The following is a 22,914-nucleotide window of genomic DNA, read 5'->3' on the forward strand; positions in this document are numbered from 1 at the left end:
GTCTCCTTTTATACTGAACGAAGAATATACATTTACCCACAAAATTTACTCTTTGGCATTTCGCATTTGTGCCTTTGTGGGCTGAACCCAGACTTCAGTAATGGGCTTGTGAAAAATCTATCACTTGTCTACAATTCTCGTTTTCATAGTGGAATAAGATTAAAGGGACAATGTTCCCAGTGCTGCAGCGCAGGCTACACCTAGACAGATGGGCCTGCCACTCAAGGAGGCTACCGCCCTACCTACTTTTCGAGCACACTGCTCTCATGGGTCCAAGCCCCGCCTGTGTTACGCTGCATGCCCACAGTAGAGGATCCAAAGTGATTAAAAATAGTGTAAGGAACCGTATAAGTAACCATATTTGATACCAAAAGGAACCATATCGTTAAATGCATTCGAATTCTATATGTTAATGTGGAAAGATATGAATTGAAGAAATCTGCATCAAACTAATTCTTTTTTGTGTGGGTTATTTTTTACAAACTTTGATCACATCACAATCAATAGACCAACAAATCATATAATTAAGTAGCAAAAATCACCTATTTCTAAAATAATGAAAAAAGAAATTAATCACACAAAAAAAGGCTCTCTGATGGTAGATGGTTGTACTGAGTTTCATCAATCTCATCTCTGCTAACTCGTAATGTTGTTGAAGGAATCGCATCTGCGACGGACCTCTCCCTCATGACCAGTCTTGACATGAAGGATGCTGAGCTTCTGCATGGCATGGGAGAAATCATTGAAGAAGGCGACCTGGTCGGAGGCATACTTCAATACGAAGGGCCTAGTTCTAGGGTCTAGCAATAAAGCGTTGTCCGATTGGAGCAGGGTCAGCCCCCTCGGCATGTTCTGGAAGTACATGTTGTCGAACTTACCGGGGGAGATGATGTCGAAGAAGATGGCCATGGTGGGATTCTTCTCATAGTTGGCGCAGGCGTTGCGGAGACCCACGGCGAAGCGTGGGTTCAGGGTCGGATCTGTCTGGGAGTCCTTGCTGTAGTTGAATATGCGCTGTGCAAACTCCTTGCAGTGGGCGAAACCGATGGTGTGGGCACCGATAAGGGCAACCATTTCCTGTACGGAAAATCCCTTGGAGACGAGAAGGTCGATCTGTTCGGAGACGGTGGCGGTGGAATGCAAGAGGTTACCGTCGGCGTGGGAAGCGAGGGAAACGAAGCCGTCTTTACGGCCGAGGCGGACTTCGTAGCGAGGCCCTCCAACCATGCTGACGAGGTTGCGGGTTGTGAGGGCAAGGATGTCGGCGCAGGAGACGATGCCAGGGCAGGAAAGTTCGAGGGCGGTTTTGGCGCGGACAATGACGTCGAAAGCGTCGCCGGAGAGGGAGAGGTTGAGGTCGTGGTCGCGCTCGGCTTTATTGGAGGGGGTGGAGGTGATGATGACGGAGGCATCGCAGCCGTCGACCATACAGTCGTGAAAGAAGAGGCGGAGGGTGCCAGCAGCGGTAGAGGGGTTGTTGATCTGCTTGGTGATGACGATGTCTTCAATGATCTGCTCCATTTGAGGGCAAGTCTTCTGGTAATAGTTGGTGGTGAGCTTTGATTCTGTTAATGAGATGAAGAGAAGGATGAATAGGGGCAATGCGGCTGCTCCTACCATTGTCATTTCCTCTCTCTTTTGTGGGTGGGTGTGTGTATGTGCTACTTTATCTCACTTTCTTTTCTTTTCTCTCTTGAGGGAGAGGACTAGTGATGAGAGGTGCTTACCTCCTCTCTCAGTTCTCAAAAGAAATGGGGGAGACGGATTGAGAAGAAGAAGAAGAAGAAGATCCTATGCGTGTGTGTGTGTGTATTGGGGGGGGGGGATGATTGGGGAATTGTTTATGGGGAAGAAGGTTAGAGTTGGGGGCTGTTCACGGATAGAAAGCTATGGGAATGGAAGGAACTACCCAAAGAGATGTAGGGGGAAAGTGTTGCCACTGTTGTGGAGGAGAGTGGTTTTAGGGAGTCATTGTCTATTTTTGGGGTTCCCTTGCCACAATTTAGATAGAGATGGAGATATAGAGATATATAGATTAACAAAGAGAGAGTGAGGTCTCTCTCTTCATGGTTTGGTTACATTTGTTATTGGTGGAAGTGGCAGGGGAACAGAGGTGAAACAATTTTGCTGATTTTGGGTTCCTAACGGTGTTTTTTTTTTATAAAAAGAAGGTGGTCTTTAGACTCAAGGACAGGGTGATATGAATTTTGCAGCAAATTCCATAGACCATAATTGACGGTCCTCGGGCCTCGGGTGCTTCCCTTTCACCTTGAGGCTTGAACCACCCAACGATATTTCCATCATTAAGTGATGCCACATAATGATGATTTCCTATAATCTCTCTCTCTCTCTCTCTTTGTGAGATGATGGAGGCCAGGAGTGTTGCAATCGGCAATAGACCCTTGGTTTGGCACTGGTCTGTTCCTGCTTTGAAAGACACATCCCATCCGTTGCTTGTGAGAAATGCTTATGGGACCCAGTCACCCATGGTTCAGTGTTTATGCTAAGTACGTGTCGGTTGTAAATTGTAACACGTCCTTATATGATAATATTATTTCCCCTCAAGCATCATTTCTTTTGGTTTATCCTTGGAAGTCAGAGAAAAAAAGTTGGCCTACACTCAGCCTATATTTATTAAAATTATCCTATTTTAAATTTCTTTTCTGTTACTACCCTGCCTTTTAAATTTTTACATTTTCTTCTACCCTCGTATTTTTAGATAAAATAAATTACACGACATCCCTTGGTTTTCGAACGAAACTCAACTCATCCCCAAAAAATTCATCCGGCCCCCTCTATAGTAATGGTGTTACTTTAAATCAAATAAAACTCATCCCATCCCCTGTATTTTTTAAAAATTCATCCGTCTCCCTCTATAGGAATGGTGTTACTTTAAATCAAACAAAAAAGTGAAATAACAAATTTAACCTTAGTTAAAATAAGATAAATAATGATAATTGAGGTACCCAACGTTTGTAAAAAATGCAATTTTAGATACCCAAACCCTTTGAAGACCATCGTCGACCGAGAACATTCTATCGCCCCGGCGCCGTCGCTGCCTACAAGAATCTCTGTCGGTGAGTTGTTGCACCTTAGTCCTGAACTCAGAGGAAGTGGTCTTTACCTTTATAGGGTTTGAGATGGACACAACCTTGATGGGTTTTGATTTGTTCTTTGGTTTGGCCCTTTTGCAGGTCTTGCTGCTTTGATGAACACTGATTTTGAAAGTCTAAGAAGTTCTTGCTCGAGTGTTGTAGCACCACTGCCTAACTTCTATCTACACCCAATGCTCTTACATCTATTGTGCCTTCTATGGAGATTTATCTACAGGAATCAAGTTTTATGGCTGGTGTTATCAAGTTCTGAAACTGTATTCTAGCATCATCGATTTTTGAAATTAATTTCAATCCAGCCAGCAGATCTCTTTCAATCTTTCAGGGACTTATTCATTTACTTGGTAAGGCTACTCGATTAAGATTTGAAGCTGGTCTGAGCACCTGATTATGTACTAATAGAAATCTTCAAACAAGGTTGCAATACTCTGTTTTCAAGTTTTTTTTTTCCCAGATCGATATCCTCTATTGTTTATGATCTGACCAGAAGATCTATCTCAATTTTTAGGGGATTATTAACCCTTTCTTGAAGGCCACTCGATCCTAGTTTGGTGTCCATCTGAACCCCAATTTTAATTTTATTGCAAACAAATTCTGGGTTTATTTACTTCAGATTTGCAGTTTTTGGGCTGCGGTTTATATCAGTTCTTTTTATATCATTGAACGTTTGTGGGGTTTGCATTCCTGACTACTGGTCTTCATATTTCCAGCCTTGAGATCGACAAGTGGCTGGGGAAAATCCGTTGTTGCATCTTCATTCCATCGTTTTTTTTTTCTTTCATTTTTTGTTCTGAAATACATACCCTAAATCCCCCTCTTTGGTTGCCAAAACTTGTAGCGTTTCGGCAAAGGGATCTCAATTCTACCCAGAAAAATAGAGTAGCGTCAATTTTGGGATCTTCTTCTTCGATGCATGGCTCGATTGGACTGGCGGAGATAGACTTGCAGGTCATGTGAGGAAGAGAGTGGTGTGGGGAAGAGGATAGGTTTTGGGGTTGTTACATCCAAGGGTAAAAAAGTAACTCTACACTGATCAAGGGTAGTTTAGGGATTTAAATTTATTTAACTGGCTGACATCATCATTTAATAGCATAAAATTAAGGGTAAATTACAGATCACCCCCTGATTTTTAAAAAAACTCAAATCACCCCCTCTACAATGACGCCGTGACGGTGTTAGTCTACTATTAGTTATTGGCGTAAAAGAATTATTTTACCTTTGTACTAAAATATTAAAATTAAATTTATAATACTACCTTTCAAAATCTATGTTTGGATATCAAGCGTAGTTTAAAGATTTAAATTTATCTAACTGGTTGACATCATCACTTAATAGCATAAAACTAATGGTAGGGATTAATTTTTCATATTGGGGTCTAAATCAGGAAGTGATTTAAGTTTTTTCAAAAATCAAGGGGTGATGTGTAATTTATCTTAAAATTAACAGTAAATACTAATTTATCTTATTGGGGTCTAATATAGGGGTGATTTGAGTATTTTAAAAAATCAGACGGTGATTTGAGTTTCATTTGAAACCAGGACATGACATGTAATTTACCCTTTACATATCCAGATTGCCCTTCCTTTTCCACCTAGGAACTTGCTAATCTATTTAACTTACCATTCTTCTTCTATGCTTTACTATTTTTGTCATTAAAATAGTAAAATAAGAACTTCTTCTATCTCCCATTTCTATTTAACCAAGAGGATGGAAGTAGGGATGTAAATGATTCAAATGAATCATTCTTCGTATTTAGGGCATCGTATTCGTTTAGATATCAAAAAATTTAATAAACTCAAAAATTCATAATAAAAATTAAGATTTTAGGTTTTGAAAAAAAGTTTGAATATGATGAAAGAGAATCTGATCTAAGAGATAGATTGAGAGAATTGTATCACCCACCCGCTTCGGATGATCGAAAATCGAATCGATCTCTCCCATTTTTAAGAAAAAGAACCGAATCCGATCCGTTTAAGGATGGAAGACATCAATCCCATAAATCAAAGACCCAGTTGGCACTTTCTTGCTTTGATATTTAATTTTTCAAGCAGTTGCTGTCCTTGTATAACTACATGATCCGGACTCTTTTCAACAAACACAAGCTACATAAGTTACCAATGAATGGTTTGCCCCAATATTAGGAACTGTTGTCCTAATACGCTGGTTAAGAAATGCATGGTAAACCATTCATCGGTAACCTTTTTACGGTGTCCATTGTTGGGTTGCATCTTGCAAAAGAAGGAGAAGAACAGAAGCAGATCGATTTGTTAGAAGAAGAACGATGAGGATGAAATGTTGAATGAAAAATCAATTAAATAGAAAATTTGAAGAAAAAAAAAAACTCCCACCCTCTCACATACCCGGCTGTATGAAAACTTTCCCCTTTTTCTTTTAATATAATTTTTATTTTTTTCATTAATTTACCCACAAAGTACAATATTAAATTCAAGCCAAACAAACTAATAAAGCTTGCTTTGTGAGTTCCTTTTGACTCTGTCCAACACTCTGTCCAACACTCCAACTGCTTCTGTCGGGTTTTCTTTTTCTAAATGTATTCTTTACCATAAAACCAGGGGTGTCAATGGGTCGGGTTGGGCGGGCCTGCCTAAACCCTGACCCGATCCTAGAGGCCTTAACCACGACTCGACCCTGACCCGACCCCCGAGGGTCAAGAAACTCTCAACCTGACCCGACCCTGCGGGTCGGGCCGGGTCGGATTGATCTTGATTTATGGCACCGTCCACGTGTCTCATTAGACCATGTTTTTGTAACATAGGATCTCACCCTATGGGACTGACTAATAAATATGTTGAAAAAATGGCGTGTATATAAACTCTCTCTACAATTGTAGCTGTGTCCCCTCAATAGGCCTGGAAGCTTATAGGGGCTACAACTAAATAACAATCATGTCAGTGACTCTTTTTATGGTCGATCAAAATAGTAGATGATCTACTCTTTTTATGGGTTCCCACTTCATGATGATGACAAAGCTAGTAGTTATCTCTGTACAATTCTCTTCTTTTTTTTTGTCAAGAAAATATTTATATTAAGTATATAATATATATATATATATATATATATATATATATATATATATATATAATATTATATATACTATAATTAATACGGGGGTCGGGCGGCGGCTAGGGATCTAACGACCGACCCCCTCGGTCGACATAACTAAACCCAAACGCCCTCGGGTCAAAAGATGAGCGCGCGCGAGCGGGTTGGGCCCCTTTATTGAACTCATAAAACTAATTAAGAAACACAAATCTCTCTTAACCTCACCAAACCTCTTATTTTCTACTTTATCTTTAACTCCATTTTCTCTCTCTCAATATTATTTAACAACAAATCCTTTCCTCGTCCTTCAAAATTTAATTATCTCATGTTAAGGAATTCCAAGCTTGAATAAAAAGATGATTCTGTATAGAGTTGAAGCCGGCAGCAAACCATATAACTCTTGTGAATGGACAGTGAAAAAAGGAAATTTGATATGAACAGATGGGAAAAGCAGAGGAGCATAATGTGCAATGATCATTGAGATTGAAACCACTACTATTAAGCAAGAGTTTCCCAAGGAAAAAAGCAAACTTTGGGGACTGTTTTAATATGCCATGTCATATGGGATTAATTTGGGTTGCCAAGGGATCGATGGTTAGTCGATAAGCTGAAGCAATTGAGAACAGACCCTTAGATGTAGGCGACCATATGTGTTTGTCGTCTGAACCAAATTGAAGGGCCACTTTCCAGGAACGATCAGACCATTAGAATTCATGGGTCAGTCCAAGGGTTGATGTTCTTGCCATGACCAACCTGCGAGCAAGGGGAAAGAGGGCCGGTTACTTAAGTGGCTGACTCTCTCCCCCCCCCCCCCCCTTTTCTTCTCGATTCCTAGTGTGAGTCTGAAAAAGGGGAGGCCTTAGGGTTTTGGTTATAAATACAGTCCTTCTAACCCTGAGGTCATAACATTGGAAATCAAAGTTACACACACTCTCTCTCTCTCTCTCGCTCTCCGAGTATTTGTGTTTTCTATGAGATTTCATCTTTTCCCAAGGATTTATGGTATGAAGTTCTTTTTGGAGAAGCCTTTCAAAATATCTAGAGAAAGAAAAAGATTGTTCGTGTGTTTGTAATCAAAAGCTTGGTTGTTGATCTCTCTTCCACAGTCTCCCATATACATTCAAGTAGGTAAGATCCAAACCAAATATATTTGGATCATCAATCAATTGATCTAACAAAGCTATACTAAGCAGTTTCGACTTCCAGCTAGGGATGTAAACGGATTGGATTCGGCTTGGATAGTGCTATATCCGCATCCGCATCCGATTAGCTTTCGGTCGGATTCGAATAGTGCTAAACGGATATGAACACGGATTCAGATCGGATATTTTATCCATTTACATGCAAATATAGCTTTTTGGATAGCTATAGCCTATCTATATCCGTATCCATTTAGCTTTCGGACAGATTCGAATAGTGCTAAACGGATTTCGACTATTCTTTTACATCCCTACTTCCAGACACTTACACAAGCGTTAACATGAGTTATAAGATCCTTGCAAAGAACCCTGTCATGTCTAGCGCCCACAAAAGGGATATCAAGATATGAATCAATAGTTGAAGGATGACAAAGTCCAAAATGCTCCTTAAGATAACGTTTGAAAGAGGAGCCAACATTGGAGCAATAGAAGAAACTTGGATTTCAGCACATTGATGGACTGGCCAGAGAAATGCCAATATTTGAGAAGAATATTATGAAGCTGCATCTTTGCGCTTCGTAAGCTATGGAGCATGCGAAGTCGTTTGAATCTCTAAGGCACAACATTGGATGTGGTCACTGGAGAATGGATTGAAGCTGGCACATTTGTGCTGTGTTTGTCCCCTTTATGCACTAGTTTCATACCATGAAGTGTTGAAATTGTTTCTAACAAAATTCCATTCCTATAGGTTTATAATTTTTTGTCATTTCCATCTTTTCGTTGGATAAATCTGTCCTCATTCAGATACTCTACAAGAAGCATAAGCATCAAATATAAAGGAAAACAAAATCAATGATCCTTCTTGTGCAGAGTAATGAATAAGGAAAACTTGTAAGTGCAATGTAATTGAAAGTCTGTCCAGCTGAAATTCTTATTCCCAGGGGGAGGAAATGGGGTTGAGAGTGCATCCCATATACCTGATTCTCGTGCAGATCACAGGTTATTTTTTTGGAATCCATCTGTTCCTTTGATTGCATTGACTTTCAGATTTTATAGAGAAAAATTTTCTACATAAAACAGCATAATTACACCCAAAATGAACAAAACACAATTAGATATACTTCACTAGAATTTCTACATAAGATCTACAAGGGGAAAGAAGTGGAAAAAAAAAAAGACTTGAGAAGTGGAACAATATAGGAGAGTGAATGCCAAATACATGAATCACTTATACTTTTGGTAACGTCCATTCTCCATGTAGTTTGCGAGACCTGAACTACGATTACGTTTTGGAATTTTTTCATACTCTTTCCACCATTGCATGAAGGTACTCTCCTTCAAAAAAATCTCGAGGGACACCGCCAAGTTATTAATCAAGCCTATCACATACTCTTCAAAGTTATTCAGCTGTTCTATAAGTGATTCTTCTGCTTTCCCCACAGCTTCTCCATTCTTCAATGATTTGGTCCAAATCATAGCTTCTTCCACCTCTGCCCAGAAGCAAGAATCTTCTGTTAAAGTAGCAGCAATGTCCCTTTTGCCTGATCTCCTCTGATGCTCTCCAGCTTTCTCATTCTCCTCCAGCCATGTCTCCAACAATTCATAATGCTTAGACCTTCCTTTCATGCGGTAACTAATCTTATCTTCCTTCAGTTCCTTGTAATATTCTGCAATATCAAGAGGTTCAACCATTCTCCTGTAGTTTGTTCCTGCGTAGAGCAGGCGTATGGGCAAGGGAGGAACCCCTTGCTTCTGGGGCTTCGTCTCTGCTTCGTTCACCACATCTTCCCAGTATTTCCTGAGGGCTTTCTTAAACTTTACAACGTATATGTCCCTTGGGAACGGCTTGTTCTTATAGCAGTCATAATAGCCCATGGGCAAATCAGTCGAGGAGATCTTCTTGTACCACTCAAGATTGGCCATGTTTATCTTCATATCATTCAGTTTCTTGTCAGCTTCGGAGATTCGCTGCATATTGCCCCGGTAATTTTTTCTTTCCCATCTCTCCATGTCTGTAATCAATGTGTCTTCCATGTTCTCCTAATTTAGATATTAATGTCAAACAGGGGTTTTGGTGCCAGATTAATAGGGGGGGGTGGACTTTCAGGCAGTTCTGCCAGAGATCTATCTAGCAGAGATACCGATTCAATTCGGTGATCAAATGAAATTCGAGCGCAACGGATCATTGAAACCATAATCTGTTTCCTCGAATGGACTAATAGGATGATTATCCAGAATAAAAGAATGGGGATTACCCAGAATGGAATTTGGAACTTGGAAGCAGAACTGCTTAATGATGGAAAACCAGTAATTTAAATACGTATTAAATTGAAATAGTAATTGTTTCATGGATGAAGGGAGTAGGGTTACCTGGTTTCTTTGAACTCCTATTGCGTCCAGTTGAAGTATTATCCCGGCTCGAAGTGGATCGCCTCTTGACCCCCATAGCTCCGAAACTCCCTTGGAGACAATCATCTGATCGTTAAGATCTTCCAATAGCTTCCCATAATCCAGGATATTGGGCATCTGAGGCGACGCACTAGTAGCCGCCAACACATCGACGACTGAAACAGGGTCGTTGAAACAAGCACAAGCCGATGATGAAGATGAACAAATGAGGAAAGTACCAAAAGGTTTGTAAATGTTTTCGGTGGATGAGAGGAAGGTACGAGGGATGAGGTCGCCATAGGAGACAACGTGCAGGAACCGAGATTTCCATCCGGAGAGATTGTGAATTGCTCTGCAGAGACCATCGTCACCGAGGAGGGGAGATCCGAATGTGATACAAATGGGGAAGTTAGGGTTTGATGGTTTGATTTTGTCAAGCAACCATAAGCAGAAGAGTGACGCAATCCATCCTCCTATAGAGTGTCCCGTGATAATCAATGGCTTCGTTGGGTTCTTTAACTGCATAATTTCCAAACACACAAAAAGAAATTACAAAATATATAATAGTTTTACTTAGAATTTGATGATCAAAGGAGAGACAGAGACAGAGACAGAGAGAGGTACCAGTTGGAAGAGGTCTTCATCTTGACGGAGGGAGCGGAAGAGTGAGAGGGCCTCTTCGTTGATAGAGAAAGGGTCGTTTTTAATTTGAAGGAAATTAAACTCAGAGGGATTTTGTTCCAAAGTTGGGGACAGCTCCGATGATACTTCCCCTCCAACTCCGATGCCAAAAGCTATAATTTGGTACTTGTTTTCATAACCATCGCAAATTTTGTATGCAACAGATAGTGATGATGAAGAGGTCGTTTTTATGATCTTCGTGGAATCATCGTTTAGTTGTTGAATGACAGGCAACGAACAGTGGAGCAGACCAGAACCCAACACCACATCTCCTAATTCAGATCCACAGCTAAACCTGTGCATCAGAAACAGAAAAGAGTTGGGGTTTAAATCAACAAAAAGTACTCTCTCTCTATCTCTCGCATCTTAATTGGTGATCATCGGAGTGATTAATGAGATGAGATTGAGCCAGAAGAGACAAAGAACGAACTTCACTTACGCATTCTCTTGATTGGGTTGACTCATCTCTCGATCTCTTGGCTCGATACAACTGATATTACCCAAGAAGAGCTAGAAGAAGAAGAAGAAGAAGTTTACAGAGAGATATAAGGAGGAAGAGGAGGTTAGCTTTGTTCTGAGGCTGAAGCTCTCTCTCTCTCTCTCTGGTCGAGAGATAAAAAAAAAATTTCCGAAAAGTCAAGGTCTTCGAGGCCAGTGGGGCTCCATCTCCCTCTCAGTACGCCATTGAACCGCAGCGAAGCTTCCCAGCTTTTACAAAACAAATTCAAAATAGAATCTTTCGTTTTCGCCTAATAAATAAAAAATGGTTTACTCATTCGACGACTTTCGTTGAACCGTGTTGAAGCTTGCATACACACTGAAACTTCAATAGATGTAGATACTTCTTCTTTCAACATTACGTACGAATAATTTTAAGGATGTAATGGATAACCGAAAATTCAAATTCTATCCGCATCCGTATCTGTCTAGGGATATCAATATTTGTGTAGAGATATTCAGGAAAAAAAAAATTGATTAATCCGACCCGTTTAGAGATATACCCAAAAAAGAAAATGGAATACTCTGATAAACATCTATTCAAAAAAAATTCAAATACTTAATAAAAAAAAAACTAAGTAAATAATGATCTTGAGGGTTTTTGAAGATTCAATAAGTTCTAGAATATAAGGAAAAGAGAATCATGATCTAAGATATATGGATTGAGAGTGAATTGTATCCGTTAGGTGGAGGGGAAGGTCTGGGTTACACAAGACAGAGATGTAAACAGATGGTCAAAAATTCAAATTCAATCTGCATCCGAATCCGTTTAGAGATATCCGTATTCGGCTAGGGAATATCCAGATCCGATTACATCCGATCCATTTACATCCCTACATTTAATTTAACCAAAAAAATACATACAACATGTTTTGAAGTTTCGGTATTGGTATCGGATCGTTTGTATTGGTATTGTTAACCTTTGATCTTGATTTAAAGAGTCAATATCAAATTGGCCAATTCGTATTGGTGTCGATAGAGACCGATATCAATTCCTGATCGATCCCATATCAATGGATCAGTATGGACCAAGGGAAAAAATGTTAACTTTTTTTTTAATGTTTGTAAAAGTAAACAGGAGTAAGTTTGTCTGATCCAATCGATATGGGGCAATCCGGATTGATATCAGATCGATATCGACTTATCCTGATACCAATTACTAAAACCTTGATCCCTTGGTAAAACGATACAAATTAGGGGTAAAACAGTCCAAACACTTAATTGTTTTTTAGGAAAACTCGGGCCAAACTTGTACGATAGGAGTTAATCCATGCCGACTTGTAAGTTGTAACGCCTTCCATTTTTAAGGACAGACTGGAAAACACTGTTCCAATTGGCCATGGTCGTGTGAAGGCTTTGGTTACCCTCTTACTCATACCCTCTTAGTCTCTTACTCATATCAGCCAATGAGCCAGAAGGTAAACGTAACAAGAAAAACTAGGGATTTAATTATTTTATCCAAAAAAAAAATAAAAATAGAGATTTAATTATTAATTATGAATCGTATATTGCCAATTGTATATTGGACTCTCAACATTCAGAACATCCAATTCGTATTCGATTAGCTTTCGAAAGGATTTGAATAGTTTTTTTTTTTCGGTAATAGATACAAATAATTTTTGAAAACTGATGTTTTGAATACAAATATTCAACAGATACAAATACAAATTTGATATAAATTTTCAAGTGTCCATTTACATCCTTAATTGTCTGATTGAGCGGAAAAGAACTGAAGAAGATGAAAACTTGATTAAGGTTGATGTTGAAGAATTGATGCCACAACCCACTAGGGTTGATGTTGAAGGTGTTAGAATTGTGTGGTCCAATACAAATTTATTTTGTATAATTTTTGTATTTTATTGGATATTTCTATATTCTCATTTTGTGGTATGTCTCATGTGGCATTTATATTTTGTGATTTGTAAAATTAATTAAATTGGTACCATAGTTTTTGGTCTACTTGACTAGTGGCCGGTGTTTTGGATGATCATTCGGATGAACCACTTCGTAGTCCTTGGCTTGACCGCATCTATCATGATGTATTACATGTTTATGTATGCATTGTTGGAATGTAATAGGTTTAAGGGGTGCAAGTCAAAATTGCTCAAACTATGGGAGACATGAGGACTAGTCTCTTGATGGTCAGTACACATAACGTCTGTGGAGTCCATCCATGGAAAGATCTCGTGTACGTTGAATGTTGATCTTTGTGACTAATATTCTATTGCTAGTGACTTGACAATTACGGAAGTGTACGCGTACCTACAAACTGTCAATTTAAAAGGTTTTATTATCAAAATGATTTTGTGAAAATTGTTTTTATTTATTGATATAAAATATTATTTATTTTCTATCTTTGCAAAACCAATTTTGATTTATTTTTCGGTAAATGCAGTTTTGTATTTTTTGTCTCTATTTTGTTTGGGGACATTTTTGGTAATTGTTAAGGTAAGCTCAAGAGGCATTCTGCATATGGATATTAGGGGACTAGCATCTCACCTAGGTTTGGACTTTATGGCTGGTCTTCATCTCTACCTTAGAGATATAAATATCTCAAAGTCACACAGGCAAGGGGATCTTTTGAAAGCTCAAAATACCGAGTTATGGTATACCTGTCCAGCTGGGGTGAACACCTTGATTGTTTGTGAGATCCTTGAAAATTCTAGTGGTTTCATCAAATTATGATCATCTACAATCTTTCTTCTACAATTTACTAAGAGAGGTTTAAATCATCTTCTTCAACTCATTCAACAAAGTAATTTAAATTCATATCTCCGAAAGGTATGTTTTTTTCTTTTTACTTTTGTATTGAAAAATCTATAGATAGATAAATCTGATTTAGTATTTTGCTTTTCATGAATTTGAACTATTTGGTTCTTTGTTTGAGATTCTTGTAGGACTCTTTTTCTTATAAAAGGATCCTATATTTCTGCCAAACAAAATAAAATAGTCCTATTTGAAATTACATAGATGTCTTCATGAATTTTTTTTCTTTTATTAATTTATTATTTAATAACATGTAATATATTATGAACTAATGAGGATATTTTAGAATTGTAAAATATTATTTATAAAACTATTATTTGATCATATTTTATAATTGGGTCGGATAATATAGCTTTTCAAATCTATGGAAACAGATGAAGTAGGATTAAGGAGGAAGAAGAAGATGACATGACCCATGAGTCTTTGCAGGTCTTCAAATGAGATTCCGTGATATTCCTTTCTCTCGGCTTAGTCCTTCATCAGGCCGTGGGAATTGGTTTCATCACCGACAATTAGAGGTTAGGAGTAGGAAGAAGAAGATGAAATGATGCTTTCTCATCGTTTTTTATTCTAAGGGTAAAAGGGTCATATTACATGCACCCAAGGTTATCTTGGGGATTAAAATTTTTATTCCTTGCTCAAGTCACGACTTAACAGACTGACACTAACAACCTGGGTATACTTGTAATAGATTATAAACTGTAGTGAAAGAGTGTAATGATTTAAAATAGTGGGGAGAAAATTGTAATTGGGCAAAGTACAGGGAGGGGATGTAATTGTTTGATTATAATATTTGTCAGTAATTCTATACCACCATCTCTCAATCCTATGTAATTATTTTAAGCCCATGAGTGAATGCACGTCTGATGAGATCTTTTAATAGGTAATTTGGAGACAAATTTGCAGCATTATTATTATTTATTTATTGGTAAGGATAAATTCATTCAAAACCAGGGCAGAGCAGCTCGACGCATCCTGATTATAGAGAACAAGAAGCCAAAGAATGGAATTGGGCCACATTGTCTTACTTGTCATAGACAATGCCTTCCTAACTAGAGAGTGATCAACCTTATTTACATCTCTAGAAATATTAGAAGAAAAGTAAATTGAAAAAATGCGCAACTAAAGTATGGATATCCTCCACAATTCTCCGAATAGATAAAGGAATAGGGTCGGAGGGTCCAGACAAGATAGCTATAAGATTTGTATTCTTCGAAGAGATGTTGGGCTTTGGTGGACACTTCCTTGCAATTTCTTTGATTAAAGACAAGATAGTTTCTTGCAAGCCAAAGCTGCCACCATATGAAAGAAAATAGGCTTAGAACCTCAGCGCCGTTTTTATTGGATGGGATGTTAAACCGATCCTAAATGGGCAATAGCTGAGATAAACTTGGAGAATTATCAAAAGAAACAATGAAGGATAGGTCGCTGCCGAACCATGTGGCCTTTGCAAAGCAACACTCCAAGAGAAAATGATCGCTGGTTCAACCGCTTTACCACATCGTTTGCAACTTGGGTCGATCGGCAGTTTTCGCTTAAGAATGTTTTCACTTGAAGCCGATCCTTGGGCACATAAGTTCCATAAGAAGGACTTGACTTTTGGTAAAATCTTACTATTCCAGATATGCTTCCATACAACTGGATGAATATCCTCCTAGGTATGTCTGTGTGATGTGGATGCATGGAGAGAAGCTCGCTGGTCCTTCTGATTGGAAAAAAGATGATAAGTGGTCTTAACGGAGAATAGGCCATTCCAAGCTCAGTTATTAGTCTCATTGTGGTCCAAGCGGACCAGGCCTCCGAATAGAATGACCAATGGTATGACTTAGCTCAATTTCTTTACCCAGAAAGAAAACAAAAAAAAAAGACTTCGCACAATTTCATATTAACAAACAAGCACGAGACCCATTTAGACAATTACCGGTTTGGTTTGATTCAAAACCGAATAATTGTTGATTAACCGAATAGAAACCGGATAGAAAACCAAGATAAAAAATATTCTGATTTATTTAAGAATGAGATTAGGCACTCAAAAATATTATGACTCCTTAGATTTTTTTTAATTTCAGTTTGAGCGCCAAATTCATGAAGGTACGAAAGGTTTTAGTAATCAGTCTAAAATATCATTACAAAGAGCATGTCTTAGTGGATTTTGTAAATGAATTGAGTAGGTATGGATTGGTGATGTCCTCAAGTTGGCTTCCCTTACGGTATTTCGTGGTTTTGAGTAATCACTTAAAATTATCATTGCAACTATCATGTCTAAGTGAACTTTGCCGAAACTAAATGTGTATGAAACAATATAATTTCTCCCACATTAACAATGATATGAAAAATAGAATTAAATGGTATAAAGATGAAACCGAAATTACAAATCGAATGTAAATCGGATAACGAAAATCGAATAGAAACCGCTAAAATCGCACCACATATAAAATGATTCAGATTTTGGATGATTCTTATTCGGTGCAATTTTGATTTCTACTTTGCAAAATGTGCACCAAATCAGAACCACACCGTTTGACACCCTTACTACTAGGAAAGAGAGACCGTACAAAGTTAGTATTCCACCCAGTGATCAAGAACTCGACCAAAACCTGTTGAAACCGTCGAGTTGTCTCGGTTTCGACAGGTTCCGAGACGAGTTGGACTGAAACTTTTAAAAATCCCTTAACTTGGTCTGGTTTCGAGTGTTTTGGTCTGGTTTCGATTGAAATCGACGGTTTCGATCGAAAGCATATCGAAACGGTCGAAACCATGACCAAACAACATGCTTTTTCCTTGGTTTTAGCTGAACTGAACATGATGCATATAATTCACAGACCAAGCATCTTTACTTTTAGGTGCAGAACCATACTACACAGCCTTATCTTCTATTCCTATCTTCTTCTCCAATTCTTTATTTTTTGCATCTTCTTCTCCTTATTTATTTTTTTCTTTTAGTTAAAATTCCATTATGGGCCAAAGTCGTCCATCCTTCCAAAAATTTTTGGTTCAAAATGGAGAAAAGGATCTGATGAAGAAATATTTAGGAGAAATGAAGTTGTTCTTGGTATTCCTTTCATTTTATTCTATTCTTTTCCACAGTAATTGTTCAAATTGTATGCTGTGTTGTTTTATTGATTTTGCTTTTTTTTTTTGGTTCATAGATCTTGAAAAGAAGATCATTTCAAGGAGGAGAGTAGTTTTTATGGAGGCATTTTCTTGTATGATAAAAAGCTTCTTAGGTGGACTAGAGAGATCAATAAAGAGTTTGACATTAAATTTCAACCCTGTGCTTTTCTTTTTTCAATCGGTAATGGACTATCAGACCAATTGGTCCCAAAATATGTCATAGGATATGTATGTTGTGCATTCGGAGGAACGGCTTCCCAATCTTCAATGGTACGCTGCTCGTGGATTATACCCACCAAGAAATTTCGCATGGAATTGAAGAGGGGCATCTTAATGTTTTATTTAGATTCAATGTATTATTCATGGTTTAAGTACTTTATAATTATTTGAACTAATTATAAATTTATAATACTATTTTAGTAACAGTATTGTATCAGCGCGTACGTTAGTAAACTTCGGTTAATAACCACAAGTACTATTTTCAGTGATTCTTTGATGAATGTTATTCATGGATTGTGTTTAAAATGGAAAAAATAGACAAAAATCAAACCTAAAAAATCTTGTTTTGAGGTCGTAACCTTGATTTTTCCATCAATAGAAAAAAATCCCAGATTACAATCGAGATGTGATCAAAATTGAGATGGACTTGATTTCTGGCTGATCGAAACCTTATCGAAACCTGAATTTTAGAACCTTGATTTCACCTTCCATTTACAGGTTACAATGAACTCATCCACTTAGAAAACAATGGATTCAAATCCACGGCTCGACGTACTTCCAATTAGCTTTACTATATTCTCGCCATTACGGCACTATGTCACATCATTTATTTTTTCAATCTTAAGATTGATTTTCTTTCATACCCCAAGAAAAAAATTTGATTTTCTTTTGGGTAAAGGGGAAAGCTGTTTCTAACCAAACCGGTTACAATAGATTCTTGTAACCTTTCATTTTTGCCCTTAATCACATCACTTAGATCCTTTTTTAATGAGGTGATTTTTCATTTTTGCCCTTAACCACATCACTTAGATCCTTTTTTAATGAGGTGATTTTTGGAATTTTAATTCTCGTCTCCTCCTTTACCTCTCCTGCTCTAGCTGCGGCGAGGCTCCCCTTTTGCTCTCCAGTCCCCCACCCCCACGTGTCTACCATGTCTCTCTTCCCCTTCAGCCCCTCCGCCTGAACCCCACCCTTCCCCTGTATGTCATGACACGTATGGACCCAGCAGGTGATATCATGGAGACAGGTGGAGTGGCTGAGCTGTCTAGGGAGTTATCTATGACACCAGTCATTCGCAGGAGTAGTAGGCCAAGGAGACAACCACTTGCACTTAAGGATTACGTGTAAGAGCAGCACTTTGTGTATGGGAAGTGGTTGTAACGGTTTGTAATAGGGCCTGACATGGCTATATAAGATAGGCTAAGGTCACATGAATGATAGGAATAGTAATTTCTCTTTCTCATTCTCGTCTTCTACTTCTCTCTCTCTCTCTCTTGTACTTCTCTTCCTCTGTCTCTTCTCTTCTACATTCCTCAGCTATAGTGTTACATTGGTGCTTTCGTTTCGCTTTCCATGGCTGAAGGGACTCGTTTGCGCCAACTCGATGAGAATATCAAGACCCTGCAAGACTCCTACACTTCCCATGGTGAGCGTCTGAACTCGTTGCAGGCTGCCTTCGAGAACCAGCAGAAGACCATGTCTGAGATGGTTTCCCGTTTTACGGTCATGGACGGTCGCATCGAGCAGATTCTTCGGTTTTCACCACCGGAATTTGGCTCCGCCGGTGAGTCGCGGCCTTCCGATGGTCTCCTTCCCATTCCCCCTGCTCCCCCATTTCAGCCCATTTCCACTCCTCCACCCCAGATCCAAACTCGCACAGTCAAACTCGATTTCCCTCGGTTTGATGGCAACGATCCCTTGGGTTGGATATTCAAAGCTGAAAGGTTCTTCGACTTTCATCACACGGCCGAGGATCACCGTCTCCTGATCTCCTCCTTCCATATGGACGGTCGTGCGTTGCAATGGTTTCAGTGGATGTTCCGCAGCGGCCAGTTTTCCACGTGGCCGGCTTTCACCCAAGCTCTGGAGATCCGATTTGGGCCCTCTGAGTTTGAAGATCATCAGGGTGCTCTCGCCAAACTCACCCAAACTGCCTCTGTATCTGAGTTTCAGTCCCAATTCAAAGCACTCGCGAATCGCACCACCAACCTTCCGACCACTTTTCTCGTTAGTTGTTTTATTTCTGGACTCCGCCCCGATATCCGAAATGAGGTGTTGGCCTTTCGCCCCACTTCCTTGACTCAGGCCATTGCTCTTGCTCGTCTCCAGGAGACGAAACTCTCTGAGTGTCGCCGTTCCTTCCAGCGTATCACCCCTACCATGGGACCACAACGGCCATTAGCCTTGCCGGCACCCCCCACGGCGTCGCATACCTCACCTTCCACGGCCCGAAATTCTGTTCGTCTACCGATTCGTCGTCTCACCCCCGCCGAGATGCAGAGCCGTCGTGAGAGGGGCCTTTGTTACAATTGCGACGAACGATTTGTTGCTGGCCATCGCTGTAAAACACGTCAACTCTTTATTATGGATTATGAGGATATGGTCATCAATGACGTTGCTCCAGAGCCTGATGACCCCCCCGATTCACCGGATCCGGATCCCACCTTCCATTCTGAGCTCTCTTATCATGCTTTAGCAGGGTATTCTTCTCCCACAACGATCCGCTTCACCGGATTCATTGCTGGTTGCCCCATCCAGGTTCTCGTCGACGGCGGCAGCACTCATAATTTTTTTCAGAGCCGTGTCGCGCGCCATTTGGGCTTAGCAATCGAGGCATCACCCAGGGTTGGCGTTCTTGTGGGCAATGGGGATCGCTTATCCAGCGAAGGTGAGATAAAACAACTACAGGTTCAACTCTTGAACCATACTGTGACCATTGATGCTTATGTCTTACCATTGTTTGGGGCTGAATTGGTCCTTGGTGTTCAGTGGTTGGCCAGTTTGGGCCCTGTTATTTTTTATTATCAGAACTTAACTCTTGAATTTGTGTCTGATGGTATGAGGATTATTCTCAAGGGAGAAACCCCCCAGTCTCAACCACCGCTCCAGTATCAACATCTGCGGCGTATTGTTGACACTGGTTCCTATGTGGCGATGTTTCAACTGGAAGTGCAATATGCAGCGGCTCCTTCGCTCCAATGTGACAACCCTGCTCTTCAACAGCTGTTGGAATCTTTTGCCTCTGTGTTTGAGATTCCTCATGGGTTGCCCCCCCACCGAGTCCAGGATCATGCCATTCCGCTGCAACCCGGTTCTCTACCGGTGAATGTAAAGCCGTACTGTTACCCTCACTTTCAAAAAACAGAGATCGAGCGCTTAGTGGGATCAATGTTGGAGGATGGGATCATAAGACCCAGCAATAGCCCATTTTCTTCGCCAGTTCTCCTCGTTAAGAAGAAGGATGGAACCTGGCGCTTCTGTGTAGATTACAGAGCATTAAACTCGGTGACCATTAAAGATCGATTTCCTCTCCCCACGGTGGATGAACTTCTGGACGAACTGCATGGAGCAAAGATTTTTTCCAAATTAGACCTGCGGTCAGGGTATCATCAGATACGCATCCAACCCGATGACATCCACAAGACAGCTTTCCGCACTCACGATGGCCACTTCGAATTTTTGGTCATGCCGTTCGGCCTCACCAACGCTCCAGCAACATTCCAGGCTACCATGAACGATATTTTCAGGCCATTCCTGCGTCGATTTGTGTTGGTTTTTTTCGACGATTTGCTTGTCTACAGCACCACTTGGCCGGATCATCTACGTCATCTTACCCAAGTCTTAGAGCTCCTCCATGCCAACTCCCTGTTTGCCAAGATGTCGAAATGTTCATTTGGCCAATCCTCCATTGAGTATTTGGGTCATATTGTCTCCGATCAGGGGGTCACTATGGATCCCTCCAAGGTTGCAGCGATGTTAGACTGGCCAGTACCACAAACTCTCCGAGCACTTCGTGGCTTCTTGGGGCTTACAGGGTACTACCGGCGTTTTATTCGCCACTACGCTCAAATTGCAGCGCCGCTGACCGACTTACTTCGCAGTGGGGGATTCAAATGGAACGAAGCTGCCCAAACTGCCTTTAAAGCATTGCAGAAGGCAATTACCACAGCTCCTGTCCTCGTGCTCCCTGATTTCACAGTCCCCTTTACCCTCGAAACCGATGCGTCTGGAGTCGGAGTGGGGGCGGTTCTCTCCCAAAATGGCCACCCAGTGGCTTTCTACAGTAAGAAATTGGGCCCTAAGTTGCAGTTGGCTTCAGCCTATGTTCGAGAGATGTATGCAATCACTGAGGCAGTAGCTAAATGGCGCCAGTACCTTCTTGGGCGCATGTTCCACATACGCACGGATCAGCGCAGCCTCAAGGACCTTAATGATCAGGTCATCCAGACCCCAGAACAACAGCGGTGGCTTTCAAAATTGTTGGGCTATGTGTTCGACATTTCTTATAAACCGGGCAGAGATAACGTTGTGGCTGATGCTCTGTCTCGTTCCCCCGTGGAGTTCTTTGGGTTCTCCATGCCCACCTTCGATTTCCTCTCCCAATTGAAGGCCGAAGTACAGAACCACCCTGAATTGGTCGCCATCTACTCTGGCTTGGTCCACGACCCCTCTTTACTAGCTCGTTTTGGCGCGAATTGTTTCGGTTACAGGGAACGACCTTGGCGATGAGCAGCGCTTACCACCCTCAGTCCGATGGTCAATCGGAGGCTTTAAATAGATGTCTCGAAATGTATCTCAGGGGTTTTGTTTTGGACGAACCCAAGCAATGGGTACGTTTCCTTCCTTGGGCAGAGTACTGGTACAATACTTCTCTTCACACAGCCATCGGTATGCCCCCCTTTCAAGCTCTATATGGCCGGCTCCCTCCTGCTATTGTTCATTATCTTCCTGGTACCTCCCCTAACGAAGCGTTAGACCGTGAGCTTTTGGATCGTGATAACATACTTCATCAGCTCAAGCACAACCTATCTCGTGCCCAGGCCTATATGAAGCATCAGGCCGACAGAAGGAGGACGGATCTGCAGTTTGAAGTAGATGATTTAGTCTTTGTTAAACTGCAACCATACCGGCAACATTCTGCAGCTTTGCGCCTTAACCAAAAATTGGGACGCCGGTTCTTTGGTCCCTTTCGTATACTGAAACGCGTGGGTAAGGTGGCCTATAAACTCGACCTGCCTGCTGCGGCGCGAATCCACCCTGTGTTTCATATCTCTGTGCTCAAGAAATGCATTGGGCCATCGGATCCTTCGTCGTCATCTCCCCTGCTACTCCCTGCGCCGGAACCCACCCCAGCAGCGATCCTTAACGTCCGTCGTCTCTCTCGTCAGGGCAAGTGGGTTCGTCAGGCTTTGATTCAGTGGTCTGGTTTACCTCTCGAGGAGACTTCGTGGGAGGACGTTTCTGTGTTACAACGGCTATATCCCTCTTTGAACCTTGAGGACAAGGTTCTCACGGATGGGGATAGCAATGTCATGACACGTATGGACCCAGCAGGTGATATCATGGAGACAGGTGGAGTGGCTGAGCTGTCTAGGGAGTTATCTATGACACCAGTCATTCGCAGGAGTAGTAGGCCAAGGAGACAACCACTTGCACTTAAGGATTACGTGTAAGAGCAGCACTTTGTGTATGGGAAGTGGTTGTAACGGTTTGTAATAGGGCCTTACATGGCTATATAAGATAGGCTAAGGTCACATGAATGATATGAATAGTAATTTCTCTTTCTCATTCTCGTCTTCTACTTCTCTCTCTCTCTCTCTCTCCCTCTCTCTCTCTCTTGTACTTCTCTTCCTCTGTCTCTTCTCTTCTACATTCCTCAGCTATAGTGTTACACTGTAACTCCCCGCCCCACCCAGATTGGGGTTTAGGGCTTGTCATCTCAAAGGGTACTCTGCATCCTTCTCTGGTTTATCTCGTCACAAGAAGGAAAAAAAAAACTTGCATCTTCTCAGTTTTCCTTACTATCCATTACCCTCTCTCATCTGAAAGAAATCCATCGACATGCTTATTAGAGTATTCAAGAACAAGGGTGCAAAGAACAATTTCATCGCAAGGATTTCTCCAATCCCTCACAAAAAGGAACCCAATTCAAC

The 22,914-nt window shown here is 40.7% G+C and overlaps 3 protein-coding genes across 3 annotated transcripts; 1 reads left to right on the forward strand and 2 right to left on the reverse strand.

The window, feature by feature from the left end:
* Window positions 1–613: 613 nt before the first annotated feature.
* LOC122672016 (peroxidase 41-like) lies at window positions 614–1,620 on the reverse strand. The gene has a single exon (XM_043869524.1). It carries the CDS (start codon window positions 1,618–1,620, stop codon window positions 637–639), a length of 984 nt encoding a protein of 327 aa, XP_043725459.1. The 3' UTR covers window positions 614–636.
* A 6,882-nt stretch (window positions 1,621–8,502) lies between these two features.
* On the reverse strand, window positions 8,503–10,889 carry LOC122671374 (senescence-associated carboxylesterase 101-like). The gene is made up of 4 exons (XM_043868544.1): window positions 10,824–10,889; window positions 10,328–10,679; window positions 9,686–10,222; window positions 8,503–9,355 (listed from the first exon to the last, which is right to left on the reverse strand). Exons 1-4 carry the CDS (start codon window positions 10,847–10,849, stop codon window positions 8,540–8,542), a joined length of 1,731 nt encoding a protein of 576 aa, XP_043724479.1. The 5' UTR covers window positions 10,850–10,889; the 3' UTR covers window positions 8,503–8,539.
* Window positions 10,890–18,334: 7,445 nt separating this feature from the next.
* Window positions 18,335–21,490, forward strand: LOC122672017. Its single transcript, XM_043869525.1, has one exon. The coding sequence runs from the start codon at window positions 18,335–18,337 to the stop codon at window positions 21,488–21,490; it is 3,156 nt and encodes a 1,051-aa protein (XP_043725460.1).
* Window positions 21,491–22,914: the final 1,424 nt, after the last annotated feature.

Source organism: Telopea speciosissima, chromosome 8 (assembly GCF_018873765.1).
Source record: "Telopea speciosissima isolate NSW1024214 ecotype Mountain lineage chromosome 8, Tspe_v1, whole genome shotgun sequence".
Classification (NCBI taxonomy): domain Eukaryota; kingdom Viridiplantae; phylum Streptophyta; class Magnoliopsida; order Proteales; family Proteaceae; genus Telopea; species Telopea speciosissima.